Genomic DNA, 24,203 nt, shown 5'->3' on the forward strand with positions numbered 1-24,203 from the left:
CTTGAGCAATTTTATTACTAGGTAAATTATCTTCAAAATAATAGAGACCATTGATCATCCTAGCACTGCCAATCGTCTTCCCTGAGCTCTGGTCCTGAAAGATACAATGGGATTCATAGAAGATAACACAACAATTAGAATCTCTAGATAATTTGCTAACAGACAATAGATTACAAGTAAGTTTAGGAACATGGAGAACAGATTTAAGATCTATTCCCTCAGAGATTTTTATTAGACCTTTTCTTGCAATAGGTGAGAAATTACCATTAACTATCCGAACCTTTTTATTTCCAGGACACGGTGAATAGGATTCAAACATGTTTGAGGAATTGGTCATGTGGTCGGATGCTACAAAATCGATTATCCATGAAGTAGATTTAAAACGACAAGATAGAGCATATAATTCATTACCTGTGTGTGCCAAAGAAACACTAGAAGTACCGGATGTCAAGTTGGATTTCAGCAGTGCAAGAAGATGCTCCATTTGCTCAGTGGTGAAGGGGCTGGTCTCAGCCTCATTAGTAGTAGGAATAATGGCTCGGCCTTGCTCAGTGGTGAAGGGGCTGGTCTCAGCCTCATTAGCAGTAGGAATAATGGCTCGGCCTGGTTTGTCACCTGTTTTTCCTTTCCAATTTGCAGGTTTCCCATGGATTTTCCAACAATTCTCACGAGTATGGCGAGGTTTGTTGCAAAAATCACACCAAACCCGTGGTCTTTCATCTGATTTGCGCTGAAACACAGCAGCTTTATTATAGCCTCCACCCGTGGTAACCAAGGCTGAACCTTCAATAGCAACTCTAGGTCCCTTCTTGCCCAACATCACATTCCTCCGATTCTCTTCTCTTCTAACTTCTGAAAAAACTTCACCAATTGAAGGTAGGGGTTGTCTTCCAATGATTCTCCCCCTTACCTCATCAAACTCGACATTAAGGCCAGCCAAGAACTTGAAGATCCGATTATCTTCCATGGTCTTCTTATGATGAAGTCCATCCTCGGCAGATTTCCACTCATAGGTGTTGAAGAGGTCAAGGTCTTGCCAGATCCGCTTCAAGGAGTTGAAGTACTTTGTGACGTTGTCCTCCCTTTGTCGTATCTCACCAAGTTTGAGGGTTAATTCAAAGATCTGTGATTGATTCCCTAAATCAGAATACATTTGATTTACATTCTCCCAAAGCTCTTGTGCTATTGGATAGCACATGTAATTAGAGCTAATGTCTTCTTCCATAGAATTCACAAGCCATGTCATCACCATGGAATTCTCAGCATCCCATATAGCATAGTTCGGATCATCCACTGCAGGAGCCTTCTTTTCACCCGTCAGGTAGCCCATCTTTCCACGTCCTCTGATGTACATCTGAACTAACTGAGACCATCTCAGAAAGTTGTCACCATTCAAGCGAATCGTGGTGATTTGGACAGAGTGAGATTCCAAGGTGGTAGGACTGATTTTTTAAGAATCAGTGATGATGGGATTGTTCAGAGAAGGTTGAGGAACAGTAGTGGACTCGTTTGAAATATCCGACATGTTTTCAGAGAACAGGGATTGAAAGAGAGGAAGAAGGAGGATTTCGACAAGCAAATTACTAGCTCTGATACCAAGCTGAAGAATAGGGTTTCACGGGAATAATTTTCTTTCATTGAGATTATTCTTTTATAGAGTTTACATCACATACAAATCCTTCAAATTAGGAAACTAAATCACTGATTAAAAGGAAAGAATGACTCCTAACAATTACTTTCGTAAAAATACAAAGATTGAAAACTAATAAATAACTCATAATAATTACTTTCCTAAAAATACATAGATTGACAACTAATAAATAATTTACAGTTTTACAAAGTTATTTCTTTCCATATCAGTTTCGGTTTTCCAACAATTTTTCTTTTGCAACAGTGAAATCTCGTTCAGAAATTTAGGAGAACATGTATTAATGATCATCAGGTGTCATCTTGCATCAGTGTAAGGCTTCCATAGGGCATTCTCTTTTGCTAGTAGCAGTCCCTTTGTTCCTTTCATGACCTATGGGAAACAACGAGGACACTTGCTTAACACGTTAATACAAACCTCCACTTGGGTCTGATCGATGAATTTTCCTTTTCTTGAGAGATGAAATTTTATCACATACACATTTATAAAGATATGTTTATAGGGATTCACTAGTTCTTCACGTGGGATCACAAGGGTGTATTAGGCATTTCTAAAAAATGTTTATTGGTATCAGAACTTTTGCTGGCTTAGCTAATGGCATGGGACATGCATAACATCAGAAAGTTATGTTGTCAACAGGTAACCTTAGGGGAGTACAATATGAATTTTGGAAGGGCAAAGAGGGCAATGAAAATTTGAGAATTTAGGGGAAGTAGGTGTAATTGTCAGAACTAGGGAAGGTCAATTTAATTTTTCTCACTATTTAATTTCACAACACATTGTATTCACCACATATGGTAGAAGAACAATTAAAAAAAGAGAGAGAAAATGAGTATTGATTGGTTTGTTTAATGGTATGGATCTAATATTTGTCCTTAACCACTTTTGAAAGAATGTTTAAGAGTAATTTCACAAAGTGGACCTCAAGGAGTCCACATCAAAAGGAGAACCCAAGGAGAGAAAATTGGGTATTTTCTTAATTTAGTATAGTAGGTCCCTCTTGGGAACAACCAAATTCCCCTCTATGTTATCAAATTAGAGTTTGGTTTGGGATGGGCTCAACCTACCATAGGACTTAACTCAATAAACCTTACATGTTCAAATGTATGAATTATATCTATTGGTGGACGATGTTTGGTAGGAGAGGAGGTGAGCCACGAGAGTGGTAAGTTGTTAAGGCTAGAAGAGGGTGTGGGGCCACTAAGCACTTCGGAGGGGACCCTAGGAGATTTGCTTAAGAGCCCTTAGATTTAACTCTAAAGAAGAGGGTGGTTGGTGTTGAATAAATGTTTTCTTTGTAAAGTTAAAGAGGAATCAATTGATCACATTCTTCTAAACTGCGTCAAATTGAGGGTCCTATGGTAGTTGTTATTCTCTTTATTTGGAGTAGTTTGAGTGTTTCCTTCCACAATTAGATAATCTTTTTTAAGCTGCCATGACTCCTTCGTAGGGAGAAAATGAAATAAGGTTTGGAAGGCCGCTCTGTTTTCATATTTTATGCTTTGTGGAAGGAAAGAAAGTGATGGGCATTTGAAAACGATGAACATTTGAAAACAATGAGATATTGGATCAAAAGCTGAATGCTTATTCCTGAGTAACCTCTTAGCATGGGTGGGGATGTACATAAAGGAAGCCTAGATGCCTTTTGTTGATTTTGTCGATTGAGAGAGAGAGAGAGAGAGAGTTGTTTTTTGTGTTCTCTTATGCAGCCTTGCCTTTTTGTGCCTGTTGAATACCTTCTATGTACTCTTTTCTTTTACCATATATATACATCTTTTATTGCCATATATATACTCTTTTCTCTTATGTGCCGATGAATAGGGCCATGCTAGTGTTAACCAGCTGCATTACTAGACCAATCATGAGAGCAAGAATGGTTTAAGATTACTTAAAGAGGACACAAATATTTGAAGAGCGACTAAATCACCAGAAAATTTTGGGTAAGATGGTTGTATTGATGTGCGATGGTGAGGGTAGTGATGAGACTAACCAAGTGCATAAGACATGCTCTATCAACTTGAATATTGGTGAAATGGATGAGGAAATCAACAAATTGGTGGTGGAAGTACCTCAAAACAGGACAAATATTAAATAAAGCTGAATTGTGTTGTAACTGTTTATGAGAAAAGCATTAGCAGGAATACATGGTGCAATTTGAAATCTACAAGGAATAGCAATAACCTCTAGATCCAAAACAAAAAGAAATATCTCGAAACTGAGTTCTATTTGAGATTCATCTGAAATAGTCCTGTATGGATTAGATGTGGATATGATGTATCAAAGAAACCAAGGTTTTCCATCTCAAAATAGGCATGTGGACTAAATACGAGACATGCATCCCCAACCATAAAATGACCATGTTCACCACCATAAGAAGTATAATACAAAATTGCCTGATTAAAATTCTCCAACTGAGTACAAGAAGCCTATTTGAAACCCTAAGTAGCATGGTCAAAATGAACAAATAATCCAGGATAGGAAAATCAGGACTTGGCTGCATGAAGATCTCCTTACTGAAAAGCCCATAATAATAACAATAAGTTGACAAATGGTGGTAATTTACTGAAAAATAAACAATGATGTCCTCGTAAATGATGCCATACTCTTACGGTTGAACCATATCCAACAAACAAGCTTTCTGATGCATGAAGTATTACCTGCATTGGTCTTGATTTTGGTCCCTTTGCCATTAATAGAAACCTTACCTGCAAGAATGGGAATAAAGTATCAGGTATGAGTGGATGGAAGAGCAATAATCTCCATAAAACTGCATTGCAGTGTAAAGGATATCAGCAGTGGCCTAGTAAGACTCTGGCTTGTTGATGGTTAAAATTGTATAAGAACACTTTGGAGGACCATAGGATGAGCTTGAACCATCAATTAGAAGCAGTCTAGGGTCAGAATTTATAGTAGGAACTCCAGGGGAAAGTGCAGGAGAAGAGAAGAAAATAGGCTTGAGCTTTATAAAGAAGGTGACATGATGAGAAGAAGAGGTGTGTGTATGTGAGTGTCCATACATGGACACAAAAACACACATAACCAAAGACATGGACTTGAAAACTAACCATTGTTTTAGAATAGAGTTGTTGGAAAGGAGATACAACTAAAGCTAGTAAATTACATATGGTGGATGAAATAGAAGGCAGAAAAGACAAACCCATCCAAAATTCAGCTGGAACAGAGGCTGAGAAAAGGGCATGATACTTGTGATGTTGAATTGTAGATTTGCAACCCTTAATTATTCACAAAAAATCTTGATGATTTTGGAAGACTGACTATAGATCATTGTGGAGGGGGCTCAGCATGGAGATTATTGTGCCATGAAAAAAGTGAGGAGTCCACTCTCTTCTTTGTCAGATGTACAGAATGTATCCTGACAATGCAATATAGTTGGACTCTCTCATCAATTTGTTAAAACCTAATAAAGGTACATGTAACAAGAATAATTATCAATAAATAAATTATTATTTGTTAGCACCTATCAATAAAATAAATTAGTATTTGTAAGCATCCTAGTACTAGAAGTAGGCTTCCTAACATTAGCATGTGTAAAACTAAAGATGAATTACTATGTGCAAGAGGCAAAGCCAATAATTTTGCAAGTCGGCATGCCATATCTGAAGTAGCACTAGAAACATGAGCTGTCCCACAACTGTAGCACTGCGGTGGGTAGCAACAGAAGCAGCAGCAGCATTGCGGGATTAATCACAGTGAGAGAAGCATGGGCTGAAAGAAAGAAAAAAGGATCAATCTGTACTATATTCGAGCCTTAGAGGCAATGCATAGTCTTTTTCCAATGTACCATTGACACATTTGTCGAAACTTGAAACAGTATGATGCTTGTTCCATAACTGGGGCAGATTTGGTGTGTTTGAGTATTTTCCATTTTAATTGATTTCTGATTTCTGTTATTATACGTTTGGGATAGTATGTAACCAAAGGACAATAACTCATGTTATAGAAATCCAAAAAAGTTTTTGAAGGAGGCATTCAAAACCAACCTAGGAACTTTAGTATGACTGCGTTTTTTCATGTCCTAGTGCAAGTACTTCTATCATGTTTTTGGTTTTTCTATCAATTTCTATCTGTGGATTGAATCTCTAGAGTTCATTCTAGTGATGGCCTTGCTCACCTTTGCCCCCTTTTTGCTTTGAGAATGCTATATTGTATTATCCGAGTTCTGAACTATCAGGGAAGGTTTGCTTAAGAGTCATTCATTTGAATTGAGATAAATGTGTAAATTGTTTATAAAGGAATTCATCATGTTTGTTATGGTTCTAGTGGAAGCATTCAGAGAAATATTGTCCTTGCCTACTTGCATGATTAAAAGGTCAACTTATGATACAGGGAACTGCAGGAGTTGCAATTGCTGGTCTTTTAGGAGCTGTAAGAGCACAAGGAAAACCAATGATTGACTTTCCAAAGCAAAAGATTGTTGTTGCTGGTGCTGGAAGGTTTGACACTTATCCTGCCTTAAGAATAAAGCCTAGTTCTGCATCCGTATTCTTTATATGGTTATAGAATATTTTCATGATAATTGGTTTTCATCAACAGAAATTAGACTCAATATCTTTGTAATAAACATGCATTTAATAATTATGTAATGTTCTCTAATAAATTTTTAGAAAGTGAATAATGTGCTTGTCTAAGGATTACTATTAATAGACAAGAACATTTTAATTTGATCTTTCATAATGGAGTAAATGTTTCTGTTTTGGATATGACTCTGCATAGAGCTTGAAGAAAAGAATTAATGTTGCTAACCCCTAGTTGTTGGGACTTGGGATTCAAGACTTTGTTGAATAGAACTGAAAACAGGGCTTACTGAGTGAGCTTTGCTGAAATGATGTGGATATGAATGGCAATACATAAAGTTATCTTCAATACACGGCAAGAGGAGAAGTTGGCTGAGGTAGTTTACTTACCTTCAATGAAGATGATTTGCTCTACCAGTAAGGAGTAAGGTGGTTTGAATTAAATATGCCAGGACTGTGAGAAGGAAAAAGAAAATGTAGGTTCAAGCTATCCTATGGGAAAAGATTGTATGCCTATGATTTTTGGGAAGTTAAGGTTCCAGTAAGAAGAGTTGTGAAAGAGAATTCTTGTAGCTGCCAGCAAATACTGTTTTTCCAATGCAATTATTGTAGTTTATGGAGTGTGAGAACCCAGGGTCAGCACACCATATACAATCTTTTTTTTTGATAAACAAAGGCGATTTGAAATAAGAAATGCCAAAAATAGGGGGTGCACCCGACGTATACAAGCAGTATACATCAAAACCCCATCCAGGCACCAGAAAAGAAAGAAAAGACCTAGACAAAGAGAAAGAGAGAGAAGATTAGCCACAATAAGGAGCACCCAAAAAATTCAGAAAAGAGGGATTATCCAACTCCAAAAATTGCTGAGACCACTCTATTAGTGATTGGATAAAGAGATCTTTCAAACTTTGGTGTGACAACTCTTCCTCTTAGAAGGTCCTTCCATTTCCCTCTTCCCAAATACACCAAAAAAGACAAATTGGAGCCAATCTCCTAACTGCTCTTCTCTTCTTCGCTAGCCCCTTGACTTTCCATTCTAGAAGAAGATTTCTCACTGAAGCCGGGAACACCCACACCAAACCGAAAATTGTTAACAACTGACTCCAAAGCTTCCTTGTCTTATCACAATGAATCAAAATATGATTAGCCGATTCTTCACTGTCTTTACAAAGGCTACCCCTATTGACCATGGACCAACCCCTCTTCATTAACGTGTCTACTATTAAGATTTTCCCCCAAATTGTTTCCCAAGCAAAAAAATGAGTTATAAGAGGAGCACATGATCCCCAAATCTCTTAAAAGTACAAGAAGGGGAGGATTCCTTAGTATGGAAGAATGATGGGAGGGGAAAGTTTAGTGTCAAATTGTATTGTAAGTCTTAAGGGCTGAGACCATATACAATCTGGTTTCTGCTTGTTGGTCCACATTAGCAATGAGTACCTATTACAGGTTTTGTGGTGGGCATATCATCCTTGTTAATTGTTGTGCTACCAAATAAATCTAAACATCATGGCTGATTTGGAATTAGGGTTTTATAGTTTTAGTAATTTGAATAATTTTAGGCAGTAATTTATCTGTTCATAATTTTTTATAGGATAACTTTTCTTATGCCTGAATTTCTTTACCATGGGGTTCTTTTGTACCTTTCTCTGATCTTGCAAATCTGCTAATTATTTTGTTTGAAGGCTTTCTGTTATTCTGGTGCTTTAGAAATTAGGTCAGGAAACTATTATATCATGTGGACTGACATTAATGAATTCACACTTCTAAGACATTATTTTTGGCTTGTTTGCTTAATCTTTTGCTGTTGCAGTGCAGGAATAGGGGTTGTCAATGCAGCAAGGAAAACAATGGCAAGGATGTTGGGAAATAATGAATCTGCTTTTGATAGTGCAGGGAGTCAATTCTGGGTAGTCGATGCCGAAGTGAGTAATCAGATTTCATTTTCATGTAGCTAGAATTTACAGACAAAAATCCAACTCATACACATTTTATCTCTACTGCTAGGATAGATCTCATATCTTGAAACTGGAAGCTGATGAATTTAATTACATAGTCCTACAAGTTTGGGCCACAAATGTGCTATTAGCAACATTTTTAGAGACTGTATCCTGAAGAGGCCAGCAGTGCCCTAACAATTGGCGAAATAAGATATTATAAGAATGTCATTAACTTTATTAACTTTGTCGTCACCACAAAATCTTCTGTCTAATTTCTTTTAGTAGTTGTTAATATCTAATTTATGCTGAGCCAAGCAAACCTTGTCCCAGCCTATATGTTACCCATGCTTGCAAATTTTAACTTTGCCCCCCTCATCTCTGCTTCCTGTGCTGCTTTGCCCATGGAACTAGAATCCAAATCTTTACACCCACTACTTTTCTGGTGCTTAAATTGACATCCAAGTAAATAAATCCTTCAATACTTTTCATGTTAAGTAGACATATTTAGTTGACCTGATATATGGACCATATTAGTAGGAAGTTAAACTTGAAAATGCAACCTCATTACAGTCCTCTGCTTGGAACATGCAATAAACTTGAAACAGACTGTAAAATATAATTTACTGCTGAAGGTTTGCAAAAAAAACTTAAAGTATCTTGTGACTCTCAAACTTGAACATGCAACCTCATCATTACAGTCCTTTTCTTGTGATTTGTAATACTTCACTTGTTCTTTTTGTGTTTTCATTCTTTTTTTCTTCTCTTCTTCCTTCTTTTTTTTTTAATTTATTATTATTATTATTATTATTTTTTTACGAATTCATTTCTAGCACTTCTATCCTCAGCAGGGCCTTCCTAAACTTGTGTATTACCTAAGTTTGTTGAATTCACTCACCTCTCACAATTTCATATGTTTACTAACAGTGTAAATAATTGATACTTGTGCTCTTGCAATAAAACAATATTAGTAGCATCATGGTTGGTTTGCTAAATTGGGATTTAATTCAATTCATTTGGTTGTTAACAAGTCCATTGAGACAATTGATGTGCCATGATAGCCTGAACATTTTCCATTCCTCACTGGCATTGCATTAATTGAAGAATTTTTTTTTTCTTCCTGAAGTAAAAAATGTAAGTTGTTTATGCCAGCTAATACCATGCCTGTTATGTTATCTAGTAACTTGCCATGTCAGCAAACTCTGCTAATTAGAATGCCCTGATCTCAATTCAAAAATATCGATTCCTGATTTTCATTAATGTAATTTCTAGTACCTTGGTCAAATTCAAAACTTTACTGGGACTGTTAGACCTTCTTGTAATGCTGGCATGTATCTTGACTCATTAGGGAGTTACAGCTGCTGGTACACTTTGCATTTATATTTTGTCAAACTACTGATTATTGTTTTGTGTGAATATAGGGCCTCATCACAGAGGCACGTGACAATATTGATCCTGATGCTCTGCCATTTGCAAGGAAGGTCAAGGAAATTGATCGCCAAGGATTAAGGGAAGGAGCAAGTCTTGCGGAAGTGGTTTGTAAAATTTTTATACTGTGCCAGTCTAAATTATACTTAATTGGAATATACCCTTATATTGTATCAACAAAATTGCACATTCATATAATGGATTGTCAATTTTTTTTAGGCTAAATAAGAATTATATTAGACTAGTTTAGAAAAGAGAGAAACTGAATAATTGAAGAAAAGAATGAGAGTAAACAAACTTAAGGTCACTGCCCATTGCTAGATAATTTTTTCTTATATTCTAACAAAATAAAATAAAATAAATTATAAAGTTGCCTCAAAAATGATACTTTAGCACTCCCTCTAAAATTGAGGCAAAGATATTTTTGAGGCCTAGCTTGAACCACACATTAGAGAAGAAGCATTTTCCTAAGCTTTAGTGAATATTTTCAACTTGATCTTCTGAGTTGAGACAAGCAGTCACTATCTTCTTACTCTTAACAACTTTCCTAATGTCAATTTACTTCAATATGCTTGGTTCTTTCATAAAAAACTGGATTACTTGCTATATGTATAGTGACTTGAGTTTTATAGTACATTTTCATGAGCTTTTCAAGTGCGAAACCAAGCTCCAGCAGAAGATTCTTGATCCACAGTTCAGAAGTATGAGCCATGGCTTTGTAATTTGCTTCAACACCAGACCTTGCCACTATATTTTGCTTCTTACTCCTCCATGTAACCAAGTTTCCCACCAATAAGTGTACAATACCTGACAATAGATCTTCTACGAATAGCAACACCTGGCCAATTAGCATCGAAAGCTAAAATATCTATATTAAGCTTAGGCGCTTTTCCATAAAAAATGCCTAAACCTACCGAAACCTCAAGATTCTGCACCAACCTCCTGATGGATTGTTTAGGAGCTTCCATAAATTGGCTTATAACACTCATTGAGAAAGTGATTCTAGCCTTGTTATGGTCAAATAAATTAGTTTTCTAACAAGGCTTCTATACCATTTTTTATGAAGAACATCAGGACTGCCCCACCAAATTCTGCAGACTTAGAGCTTAACGTACCAATTTCAGCGAGTAAATCATGTATACGCCTCCTTTAAGACGACTCTACAATCTTTTCAAAGCAACTTCAATCTAGAGAAAATAGTAAAGCCCGAAGATCCTTAGTTTGAAACTTATCAATCAAATACTTCATTACCTGCTCAATATCTATAGTTCTGCTTCCAAGGATGAAAAAGTTGATATTGCCACTTATATTTCCACTGAAATATCGGTAATTTAGGGTACCAATTTGGAAAGAGGGGCTAAATGGAAATCTACAAAATACTATCGAAATTTCTTCAAATTATAGATGCTGCCGATATGAGGAAAATTCAATACTGCATGTGTCAAAATATTGCCAATATTTCCTAATATTTTGGCAATATGTAATGAAAATATCCACATGGTCATTGAAGGGAAGAAGCCGATGAATGAGATGGTGGACAAAATGATGGAGAGGATGTTGGGTAATTGACACAAGTCAATAACCATTGAACCCATTTATTGGTGAAGCTAACAACACATGTTGCATACAAAACAAAAACCATCAGTGTAGAGGAGCATGCCTAGGTTGTTGGAAAGAGAGATATAAGGAGATGTGATGGGAAGCATGCAAGGATGCTACCATCTAACAGGAAGTCCCTTTTGGGGTGTTTTGAATCCATGAATGTAGGATCTCATTGGAGTAACTCATCTACTGAGCCCTAATCTCAACTTTTTGATCTTTATAGTTATTGACAAATATCAACATATGGTGGTTATGGGATATTTTACTATTCTCCTCCACAAGTGTTATGTAGTTCCAAATATAGTACAAGTAGAAATTCAAATAAACATGCTCCCATGCACAATTTCCTATTCATGGAGAAGTAGTGGAAGGAATCAGGAGACCTATGTTTGACATGTTCATAGTTACATATAAAACCAAGTGAACTTCTTTTCATGGTAGCGATACATCAAGATTGTATTCCATTGTGATTAGGTACCATTAAACCACATAGGTCATCAATTTAGTATTAAATATATTGTTTTTCTCAAATATTGAAATTCAATGAAATAAAACTTTTATCTCCACATTAGTATTTACTATTTATTTATTTATTTTTTGATAAATATTAGTATTTACTATTTATTTCTAAGCATATTTGTTATCAATGGACATTATATCATGTGTTTGTGTGTGCTAATTTTTTTTTAACTTGCTTAATTTGTGCATATTGATTGTTTTATGATTTCTCATAGTTCCATTAAAAATTTTCCTGTTTTGAGATTAGTTTCTATGAAATCTTCCATTTTTACCAATATTCATATCAATATTTCTATCTATATTTTCGTGAACCAAACCACCAATGTTTCCATTGATATTAACATTTTTATCCTTGGTCACTGCCAAAAAAACATAATGTCATTTACATATACAAAATAAACTATAATCCTAGTTTCTCTTCTCAATGGAAAGATAAAGAGATTTGAGTGACACCTCTAAAATCACATTATCAACTTATCAAACTAAGCGTTGGGAGATTGGTTTAATATATATTTTGTCATTTTTCATTTGCAAACCTTGACATAGGACTCCCCTTAAACAACAAACTCAAGTGGCTTCTAGGGTCTATGATAAAGAACAACTAGGTTTTAGATATGGCTTTGATATCTTTAGGTAATAAATTTACAATATATATCAAGTTAACACCCCTCCCTCATGTGCATACACGTACCAACACATGGAGTGCCAAACAAATTTGAGTTACTGTTGAAATTTGGCATTCAAAGTTAGGGTTTTTTAATTTAGGAAAGTATTTTAGGAATAAAGAAGGAGAGATCATTTAGGATGATTCAGTTTCCTAATTTTAGGAGAGAATCAAGCTAGATTGATTTTTCTTATTCAATCAGTTATGTATATATATGTGTATGGTGTGTACCTAAAAAATCAATAAAGGAATTCAGAAATTCTTCATGGTATCAGAGCCAGTTTTCTGAAACCCTAATCCCTTCTGGCCACCTCGTATTCAGGCCATCATTCATTCCGGCCAAATCTCTCTGGCCATCTCTCAATCCGACCATCTCTCATTCCGGTCATCAGTCCCTGTTCTCAGAGCCAAGGGAGAAAACGCTTTCCAATCGGTAATCGTCGTCAGAAAAACATTCACCGCCGGCGAACTTTTCCGGCGAACTTTTCCGGCGAACTTTTCCGGCGACGGTTTTTTTTTCACACCGCAAGGAGCGTCTGGAGGAGATCTACAACTTTTCCAAAAACACCGGAGCCAGAAAACCATCCACGCGCCGCCCACGCGCGTTTTTCCGGCCGGCGACTGCATCTCACGCGCCGGCGCGTGAGGGCGCGTGAGCCACTTTCCGGCGACGCGCTTCCTACTCCAAGCTCGCCTGACGCCGACCAGCCACCCTACGTACCTGTTTCTGCCATCCAAGCCCTGCACGTGCCTCTTTTGGGGTCTTTTTGCCTCCGCGAGCCCTCCGATCAGCTTTTCCGACGTCCTCCGGCTATTTTTCCTCAACTCCAATCCCTGCACGTGCCTTGGGAAGTGTTCTTCTACCTTTCCGGTCCATGACGAAATACGGAATGGCATCATCACAAGTATCCAGCGTCACGTCACCAGAATTAGGAGGCAGATCTGAAATTCCAAACCTTGGTGGTAGTGATTCCTCTCCTATTCTCATCACAGGACACAAATTAAATGGCCATAACTACTTACAGTGGTCACAATCTGTGTTGCTGTTCATTTGCGGTAAAGGAAAGGATGAGTACCTCACTGGAGAAGCAGTCATGCCAGAAACTACAGAACCGGGTTTCAGGAAGTGGAAGATTGAAAACAGCATGATCATGTCATGGCTTATCAATTCCATGAATAATGACATAGGTGAAAATTTCTTGCTGTTTAGGACTGCAAAGGACATATGGGATGCAGCCAAAGAAACTTACTCAAGTTCTGAAAATATTTCAGAACTTTTTCAGGTTGAATCAGCCCTACATGACTTCCGCCAAGGAGAGCAGACAGTTACTCAGTATTACAACACACTCACAAGGTATTGGCAGCACCTTGACTTATTCGAGACTCACTCATGGAAATGTCCTGATGATGCAGCAACATACAGGAAAATTGTGGAACAAAAGAGACTGTTCAAGTTTTTCCTAGGACTAAACAGGGAATTGGATGATGTTAGAGGCCGAATCATGGGCATTAAACCCCTGCCAAGTCTCAGGGAGGCTTTTTCAGAGGTTAGGCGTGAAGAAAGTAGAAAGAAAGTGATGATGGGATCCAAAGAGCAACCTGCCCCAACATTGGATGCCTCTGCCCTTGCGACTCGGTCATTTAATAGTAGTGGTGGAGATCGTCAGAAACGGGATAGGCCTTGGTGTGATTATTGTAAGAAACCAGGCCATTATAAGGAGACTTGCTGGAAGCTTCATGGCAAACCAGCTGATTGGAAACCAAAGCCACGGTCTGACAGAGATGGCAGAGCACACGTGGCTGCCAACTCTGAGAGCACCTCTGTTCCCGAGCCGAGTCCATTCAACAAAGAGCAGATGGAGATGCTACAGAAACTATTAAGCCAGGTTGGCAGTGGCAGTACTACCGGTGTAGCCTTCACTGCTAATCGAGGAGGAATGAAGTCGTGGATAGTGGACACAGGTGCTTCTGATCACATGACAGGAGATGCTACCATTCTTCAAAATTACAAGCCAAGTAATGGTCATTCATCCGTCCATATTGCTGATGGTTCAAAGTCAAAAATTGCCGGGACAGGTTCTATAAAACTTACTAAAGACTTGTATCTTGACTCTGTTCTCCATGTTCCAAACTTGGATTGTAATCTTTTGTCCATTAGCAAATTGGCCCGTGATCTCCAATGTGTTACTAAATTTTATCCAAACTTGTGTGTTTTTCAGGACTTGAAATCGGGGAAGATGATTGGCAGTGCTGAACTGTGTTCCGGGCTCTACCTCCTCTCATGTGGTCAATTCTCAAACCAAGTTTCTCAAGCAAGTTGCGTACAGTCTCAGAGTATGTTAGAGTCTTTCAATTCTGTGTCAAATTCTAAGGTCAATAAAGATAGTGAGATTATAATGTTACACTATCGCCTTGGTCATCCTAGCTTTGTTTACCTTGCAAAATTGTTTCCCAAATTATTTATCAATAAAAATCCAGCATCTTATCACTGTGAAATTTGTCAGTTTGCAAAGCATACTCGAACAGTCTATCCTCAAATCCCATACAAACCTTCGACTGTTTTCTCTCTTGTACATAGTGATGTGTGGGGTCCCTCCCGGATAAAAAATATTTCTGGCACTCGATGGTTTGTGACATTCGTTGATGATCATACACGGGTAACATGGGTTTTCCTTATGAAAGAAAAGTCAGAGGTCGGGCACATTTTTCAAACCTTCCATCTTATGGTTCAAAATCAATTCAATTCCAAAATTCAAGTCCTCAAGTCAGATAATGCAAAGGAATACTTTACTAGTAGTCTCAGTACTTATCTTCAAAATCACGGCATTATCCACATAAGTTCTTGCGTTGACACCCCACAACAAAATGGGGTGGCTGAACGCAAGAATAGACATCTCTTGGAGGTTGCCCGGTGTCTTATGTTTTCCTCTAATGTTCCAAACTATTTCTGGGGGGAAGCTATTCTCACAGCTACTTATTTGATTAACCGTATGCCATCCAGAGTGCTTACCTTTCAATCCCCACGTCAACTTTTCTTAAAACAATTTCCTCACACCCGTGTAGCCTCTTCTGATTTACCACTCAAAGTATTTGGTTGCACGGCATTCATTCATGTGTATCCTCAAAATCGTAGCAAATTTGCTCCTCGAGCGAATAAGTGCATTTTCCTAGGGTATTCTCCAACCCAAAAAGGGTACAAATGCTATTCTCCAACCACCAAAAGATTTTACACCACCATGGACGTCTCTTTCTTTGAACATGTATTCTTCTATCCCAAATCTCATGTTCAGGGGGAGAGCATGAATGAACATCAAGTTTGGGAGTCTCTTCTTGAGGGTGTACCTTCTTTTCACTCAGAGTCACCAAATCCTTTTCAATTCGCGCCCACTGAGTTGTCCACACCCATACCGTCATCAGTCCAGCCATCTCCTATGACCATCCAGTCTCCCATGCCTATTCAACCTATAGCCCCACAACTTGCTAATGAGAACTTACAAGTTTACATCAGGAGGAGGAAAAGACAGGAATTAGAGCACGGATCACAGTCAACATGTGGCCAATATATTGACTCCAATTCAAGTCTTCCTGAAGAGAACATAGGTGAGGATAGGGCTGGAGAGGTGTTAATTCCCAGCATTGATGATTCTACTCTGCCGATTGCATTGAGGAAGGGTGTTAGGAGATGTACAGATCACCCAATTGGGAATTATGTTACATATGAAGGGCTATCACCATCTTACAGAGCATTTGCTACTTCTCTTGATGATACTCAGGTTCCCAACACAATACAAGAGGCATTAAAAATTTCAGAATGGAAGAAGGCAGTACAAGATGAGATTGATGCACTTGAGAAGAATGGGACGTGGACTATCACAGATTTGCCGGTTGGGAAGAGGCCCGTGGGGTGCAAGTGGATTTTCACCATAAAATACAAAGCAGATGGATCAGTCGAGAGATTCAAGGCTCGTTTGGTAGCTAGAGGGTTTACGCAATCCTATGGGATAGACTATCAGGAGACTTTTGCTCCTGTTGCAAAACTGAACACTATCAGGATTCTTCTCTCATTGGCTGTCAATCAAGATTGGTGCTTGCAACAACTGGACATAAAAAATGCGTTTCTAAATGGTGACCTAGAAGAGGAAGTCTACATGGAAATACCACCTGGTTTCGAAGGAAGTATGGCAAAGAATCAGGTTTGCAAACTCCAAAAATCCTTGTACGGCCTTAAACAATCTCCCCGAGCCTGGTTTGATAGATTCACAAAAGCAGTCCTGAAGCTGGGCTACAAACAAGGTCAGGCTGATCATACTCTATTTGTCAAGAAGTCTCATGCCGGGAAAATGGCCATATTGATAGTCTATGTTGATGATATTATTCTATCTGGGAATGATATGGAGGAATTACAGAATTTGAAGAAGTATTTGTCAGAGGAGTTTGAAGTTAAAGACCTTGGAAATTTGAAATATTTCCTTGGCATGGAAGTGGCTAGATCAAGGAAGGGAATTGTAGTCTCTCAAAGAAAATACATACTCGATCTTCTTAAGGAGACCGGTATGCTTGGATGCAAACCAATTGATACTCCTATGGATAGTCAGAAGAAACTTGGTATCGAGAAAGAAAGTACACCGGTAGATAGGGGGAGATATCAGCGGCTCGTCGGGCGCTTGATTTATCTCACACACACTCGGCCAGATATTGGCTTTGCAGTGAGTGCTGTAAGTCAATTCATGCACAGCCCCACTGAGGAACACATGGAAGCAGTCTACAGGATTCTTAGATATTTAAAAATGACACCAGGGAAAGGTCTATTCTTCAGAAAGACAGAGAACCGTGACACTGAAGTATACTCAGATGCGGATTGGGCAGGAAACATCATTGACAGGCGGTCCACTTCTGGATATTGTTCTTTTGTTTGGGGAAATCTTGTTACCTGGAGGAGTAAGAAGCAATCCGTTGTAGCCAGAAGTAGTGCAGAAGCTGAGTACAGAGCTCTTGCACAGGGAATCTGTGAAGGGATTTGGATAAAAAGGGTTCTTAGTGAACTGGGGCAAACGAGTTCATCTCCAATTCTGATGATGTGTGATAATCAGGCAGCTATAAGCATAGCAAAGAACCCCGTGCATCATGACAGGACCAAGCACGTTGAGATTGACAGACACTTCATCACAGAGAAGGTGACTAGTGAGACGGTTAGATTGAACTATGTTCCTACCAAGCACCAAACCGCAGACATCCTCACCAAAGCTTTACCTAGGCCTAACTTTGAAGACTTAACTTGCAAGCTGGGATTATATGATATATATTCTCCAGCTTGAGGGGGAGTGTTGAAATTTGGCATTCAAAGTTAGGGTTTTTTAATTTAGGAAAGTATTTTAGGAATAAAGAAGGAGAGATCATTTAGGATGATTCAGTTTCCTAATTTTAGGAGAGAATCAAGCTAGATTGATTTTTCTTATTCAATCAGTTATGTATATATATGTGTATGGTGTGTACCTAAAAAATCAATAAAGGAATTCAGAAATTCTTCAGTTACCAATTAACCTGAAAGCTTAAATTGATAGGTAATGGACATACAATATATACTAGGCTAACAATCTGCCCTAAATGTAGCCCCTATACCTGCATATGGAGAGGCAAATAATAGATTATGGATAAATAGATGCATGCATAAACAGAAGAAACTGAAAATCGAGACCTTTAATTAACCAAAGTTCCAATACTATACTGAACTACCAATTGAACCTACAGCTTAAACTTAGAGGCAATGGATTCACTGTGTACCAATCTAATACCCTTCCTTACATGTTGCCTCATACTCACACATGCAGTACCAAGCACTTTCCCTCCCTTGTAGCCCTGTACTTGAATATGGAGGGACAATCATAAATTATGGGTTATAGATAAGCACACAGGAGAATAAATAGGAGTGACTTGACCTTAAAATATCTAGTTAACCAAAACATTGATTTCATGTTAAAAAAGAAAGAGAAAAACTGAAGAATAGGAGAAAAGAATGAGATTAAATAGATGTGCCTATTCCTAGATGGCTCTCTTTCTCTCTTATATATTAACAAAATATAATAGTGTTGAAAAAAATTATTTGTATATATTATGAATGAATCAATACATTATATATAGGATTCCTCTATACTAAGAAGGGAACAATTATCTAGCGTACAATCGCTAAGAATCAAGGATTGTATTTACAATAAGGAAAAAAATCACAATATAATAAATTAACTTAAAATTAAATATAAAATACATAGGTCATTCCTAATTCTTTGGATTTTGTTGACTTTCCAACACTCCCTCTCAAGCTGGAAAATAGGTATTATCCATTCCCAGCTTTTCAGTGATCACTTGAAATGGGTGACTAGCTAGTTCTTTGGTTAGGATATCAACAAATTGTCCTCCTATTGAAATATATGGAGTGCAAATCAATCCACTATCAAATTTTTCTTTTATAAAATGTCTGTCAATCACATTGTTAATCACCACATGTTTAGTACAATCATAATGAATTGGATTGTAAGCAATATTAATGGTTGACTTTTTATCACAATATAACTTCATTGTTCCTTCCCATTTTATTCCAAGATCATCAAGAATGATTTTTAACCAGAGTAGCTCACAAATTACCTATACCATTGCTTTAAATTCTACCTTTATACTCGATCTAGACACAATTGCTTGCTTTTTACTTCTCCAAATAACTAGATTTCCACCTAAAATGATACAATAGCTTGATGTTGACCTTCAATATATCACTGATTCTACCCGATCTGCATTTGTATAAGCTTTCAAGTTTAGTTCTTTGTTCGTCTTAAAGAGAATTCCTTTCCTAGTGTAACCTTCAAATAGCGAATAATTTTTTATACTTCTTCTAGAGGTGCTTCCTTGGGAGAGTGCATGAATTGACTCACTATACTTACAACATAGTCTAATATGGTTGTGAGTGTGACAAGTAGATTAAACTTCCCAACTAAACATTGGTATCTTACTCGCTCAACTAAGGGTAATATTGATAAGTGTAAATTTTTAACAATTGGAGATGAAGGAGATGATGACAATGAAGGTAAGGTAAAAGTTCCAGTACTAGTACACGATTGGATTCCTGCGCTTGCACGAGTTTAGGTATGGGCAGTTTCCACTTTAAGTGAACTTGTAGTGATGTGGTGATTAAAGGTTCAACTTTCTGTCTAATTTCACCATCAAACGTTGACATGGTAGGTGGAGGTGGGTCGAAGTTGGTTGGTTGAGAGTTGATAGTGTCAACAATGTTGATAGGAAATGTAATGGTGGGTTGAGGAATGACAAGTTTTCCTTATCTTCCATCAAAGTCTCTCCTTAAAGATAAGGACTATGAAAGAAATACTTTTTTTTGAAAATATAACTTCGATAGAGGTGGAAAATCTTCTTGTGGCTATGTGATACACTTTGTACCCCTTTTTTTTTGTTGTTGAATGCCCTACAAAAAAACATTCGAGAGCTTGCAAATTGAGTTTTCCACAGTGTTGAGCATGGATATGAACAAAGGATACACAACCAAACACTTCTAAGAGGGAGTTTGCAAAATCCATGAAATTTAGGATTAAAAACTCAGGGAAAACAACCATTGGACTTTTCTGACCTAGGACCCTAGAGGGAAGTTGATTTGGTAAGTGGGCAGCAGCCAAAACTGCCTCTCCCCGATTTGACTTGGGAATATTCTTTGAAACAATGAGACCTAAGTGCCTTCTAATAGGTGTCAATTTTTTTGTTGAGCAAGACCATTTTGCTATGGGTCATCTATGCAAGAGGATTTGTGATGAATGCCCTCTTTTTGAGGAATGGAGATAGTGTTTGATTGAAGTACTCCCTCACATTCTCAAATTTGATAATTTTAATTTGGACCCTAAATTAGGGGTTGATCATTTTATAAAAAAAAAAAGAAAAAAAAAAAAAAGGAAACACGCTCCTCATATTAGATTATTTTTCAAAAGGAAAACCAAGTCACTCTAGAACAATCATCAATAAAGGACACAAACTACCATGCCCTTGAAATATTTGAAATTCAAGAGGGCCCCAAACATCAATATGAATTAATTCAATAGGGGTAGAAGACTTTATATTACTCAAAGGAAATGAAACATGATGGTGTTTGACCAATTCACAAGTCTCACAATGAAATTGTTAACATCCAAATGTGTAAATAGCAAAGGGAACATGTTTTAGGGAACATATTCTTCAATAAAGGAAAAGGTGGATGTCCTAAATAGAAATGATAAAGCCAAATTTAGTCTTTATTGGGTGAAAATGTTATTGAAAGATGAGAAAAAGGTAGTTGGTCACTATAACCACTACTAGTTTCAAGGAAGTAGAGCCTTTTATGTTTCTTAACACATCCAATCATCATCCTCGTATTTTGATCCTAAAAAATACAATAGGAGGGAAAAAATGTTGTGCTACAATTCAAGTCTTTGGCTATTTGATGAATAGACAACAAGTTGATTGAAAGTTTAGGAATGTGTAACATTGATTTTGAGTATAAGAGTGGGTGTGAGATCAATGGTTCCTTCTCTGGCAACGGTTGTGAGCATGCCATCAACTACCTTAATTTTTTGGTGTCCAAGTCATGGGCTAGAGGAGTGGCTCATGTGGTATTTGGTATTGGAATTGATCCATGACCTAGAAAAACAGTTTTTTTAAGAAACTAACGCTATGTTTGGTTTCAAGAAAGTACTAAGGAAAGAAAAAAAATCCTATGAAAGATGATTTTCTCATGTTTTTTTGTTTTATCATAGAAAATATGAAAGAAAATGAAATATAATTAAAATTAATTAAAAACTTATTCTCAATTTATTTAGTCTTTATGTAGAAAAGCTAAAATAAATGAAATGAATTATGATTTATTAATTTTAAATATTTTTTCCTTCACTTTTTCTTTTTCTTTTCTTACATATTTTTGTTACCTCACATTTTCCCTTAAACTTTCTGAGAACCAAATAAAGCTTAAAAGAATGGTAAACATGATACTTGACTGTGCTAAAGAGCAAGGTACTTGTCTGGTGAAGATAGAAGGGTTCAAAGTCTTTCCATCTCATCTTTGGTAAAACTACCATTGTTGAGAGTAGTAGAAACCAATGATGAAAATATCGGTCTTAACGGATATATCAATAACTTGATTTTAGGGATATATTGAGAAATATTAATGAATATTTGGACACAAAATATTGATAATGTGTAAATTAATCAAAACTCATGGAAATATTGGGAAAAACTTTAAAAAATGATAAATAAGAAATAATATACGTATTCATTTTTTTTTAAATACATACACACACACACACACATACACACACACACATATATATATATATGTATGTATGTATGTATTTGTGACATTTGTGTAATAATATACAAAATTTAAAAACAAATTAAATTTAAAATTATAATATATTTAGTTTGGAATAAGTTTTTTTTTTTTAATTTAAAAATATTGATAATTTTATTTATACATTTATATTTGTTTTGTATTTAATTACTGTATAAAAGACATAGTAAAATAATTAAAATTGATTTATTTATGACAGTTTTATTTTAATTAATTTAGATGATATATATAAATTTGCATGTGCAAGTATAGCATAGCTAGAGCTTTGGTCTAGTGGTTGTAGCCAACCAATGTAGCATTTGAGCTCCTAGGTTCAATCCCTAGCTTGGTGGTTGTGCACTTTGATTTTAGTTTCTTAGCTTAATAAGCAATCCTAAATTGGAACTAGAAAGGGGAAATACAACGTATTTATGGGCTAGATGGGCTTACTCTAGTTGGGCTGGATATGCTTTCCCCAGCATATGGAATTTTTAAAAGAAAAAGTTAGTGCAAGTTGGTGCTGACATGGCACCCATTAAATTGATGATATTATCGATAAAACATACTGCACTTATCACATGTTGGGTTTGCCCAATATCTGATATTTTGATGAAAAATCAGCAATATACCTCAATTTTTTTGTCCTTGGTAGAAACATTATTATCATAAGAGTGAGCCATATTGTTTGTCCTCCCTGTTAGTTTGATTTCCAATGCCTTTGCCAAAGGACTCAGGTTTTCCATGAAGTTTGCATCAAGTTTCCTTGGTGTGTTGTGGCTTCTTGCAATAATTGCATCACAGGTCATCTTTGTTACTGGATGGTTGAGGCCCCTTATTTCCTCATCACTCCATTATTTTTAATTGGCAACCCACTAGAAGGACTTGTTGTACCAAGGGCTGAACATTTTATTTTTTGATCAATAAGCAAAATATGTATAGCAAAGAGGCGCTAAAGAAGCGACTCACAGAGCTACAATATAGAATATCTCACCCCCTTACAAAAGGACCCAAACATCAAGGAAAACACAAAAAACCCTCTCCCTTAACGCAAACACACCCATTCTATAAAATCTATTAAGGTCGAAGGACCATCTTTTATCCACAATTTGGTTTCCGACCAAAGTAAATACACTAGCAACTTTGAGCTTTTGAATGGACAGCACACCGTCCTAAAAAACAATTAAATTTCTAGCCTTCCAAATGACCCAAAACAAGCATAATGGTCCCAATTGCCACACCACCTTCCTCTTTTTGCCCACAAAATAGCCCCTCCAACCTAAAAGAGTTTCCTTTATCAAATACGGAAATACCTAAGAAACTCCAAAAAAAGAGAGGAGCAATGTCCACACCTCCCTTGTTCTTTCACAATGAAGGAGGAGGTGGTCAATCGACTCTCCACACGTTTGGCACAAAAAACACCTATTTGCCAAAGCCCAACCCCTCTTTTGCAAACAGTCTAAGGTTAAAACTCTTCCCCACGAAGCCTCCCATGCAAAGAAACTTATCTTGGGCTGCACACAAGAATTCCAAATAATCTTCGAAGGGAATGAAGCAAGAGACACCGGCTACAAAGCCCTATACAAGGATTTTACTGAAAAAACCCAATCCTTTGATTCCACCCACCTCACCCTATCCTCCTCATCCACCTTAACCATCTTCCCATCCAAGCAACAAAGTAATCTTCCCACTTCTTCCATCACCCAATCATTAAAAGGTCTATTGAAACTAGGAGTCCAACTTCCCCTCCTTTCCCCCTCGGCTATCCAAACTTCATTTACTCAAGCCTCTTTAGACGTTGCTATAGCAAATAATGAAGGGAAGGCCTCGCAAAAAGGGGTGGTTCCACACCACTTATCTTTCCAAAAACTCACATTCTTACCATCCCCCACCTCAAAGCCAAAAAAAGGGGTTACTAGCTGTCCCATCTTATTTATAGCTTTCCACAACCTAACTCCATAGACCTCCCTAGCCTCACAAGATCTCCACCCTCCTCTTTCCTCCCTGTATTTCCTTCTAATCACTTGGTTCCAAAGGGCCTTTTTTTCGTTTACAAAGTGCTATACCCACTTGCCAAGGATAGCCCTATTGAAAGAACCAAGGCTCTTAACCCCTAACCCTCTTTTACTTTTGTCTTCACACACAATCGACCACCTTACTAAGTGCGGTTTTTGCTCAAGAGCCCTACCACCCCACAAAAAATCCCTTTGTATCTGTTCCAATCTCATCTTAACCGCCCTGGGCAACTGGAAAATGGACATAAAATATATCGGTAGATTGGACAATGTACTTTGAATCAAGGTAATCCTCCCCCCTTTTGAGATATACTGCCGCTTCCACATAGCCAATCTCTTTCGGAATCTTTCCTCTATTTCATCCCAAGCACCAACATATTTAAGAGGAGCAACCAAAGGCATTCCTAACTAGGTGGAGGGCAAATTTCCCACTTTATAACCGAATTCATCAGCCAATTCTTCCACATTCTCAACTCTACCAACTAGAATCAGTTCACTTTTTT

The 24,203-nt window shown here is 37.2% G+C and overlaps 1 protein-coding gene across 1 annotated transcript in view; it reads left to right on the forward strand.

The window, feature by feature from the left end:
• LOC117932479 (NAD-dependent malic enzyme 62 kDa isoform, mitochondrial) overlaps positions 1-24,203 on the forward strand; it is a 76,869-nt gene that overhangs the window by 26,681 nt on the left and 25,985 nt on the right. The window contains exons 9-11 of the mRNA XM_034853744.1: positions 5,996-6,102; positions 8,000-8,111; positions 9,545-9,658. Coding sequence (XP_034709635.1) covers positions 5,996-6,102; positions 8,000-8,111; positions 9,545-9,658 — 333 coding nt within the window. The remainder of the gene's footprint in view (positions 1-5,995; positions 6,103-7,999; positions 8,112-9,544; positions 9,659-24,203) is intronic.

Source organism: Vitis riparia, chromosome 15, assembly GCF_004353265.1.
Source record: "Vitis riparia cultivar Riparia Gloire de Montpellier isolate 1030 chromosome 15, EGFV_Vit.rip_1.0, whole genome shotgun sequence".
Lineage (NCBI taxonomy): Eukaryota > Viridiplantae > Streptophyta > Magnoliopsida > Vitales > Vitaceae > Vitis > Vitis riparia.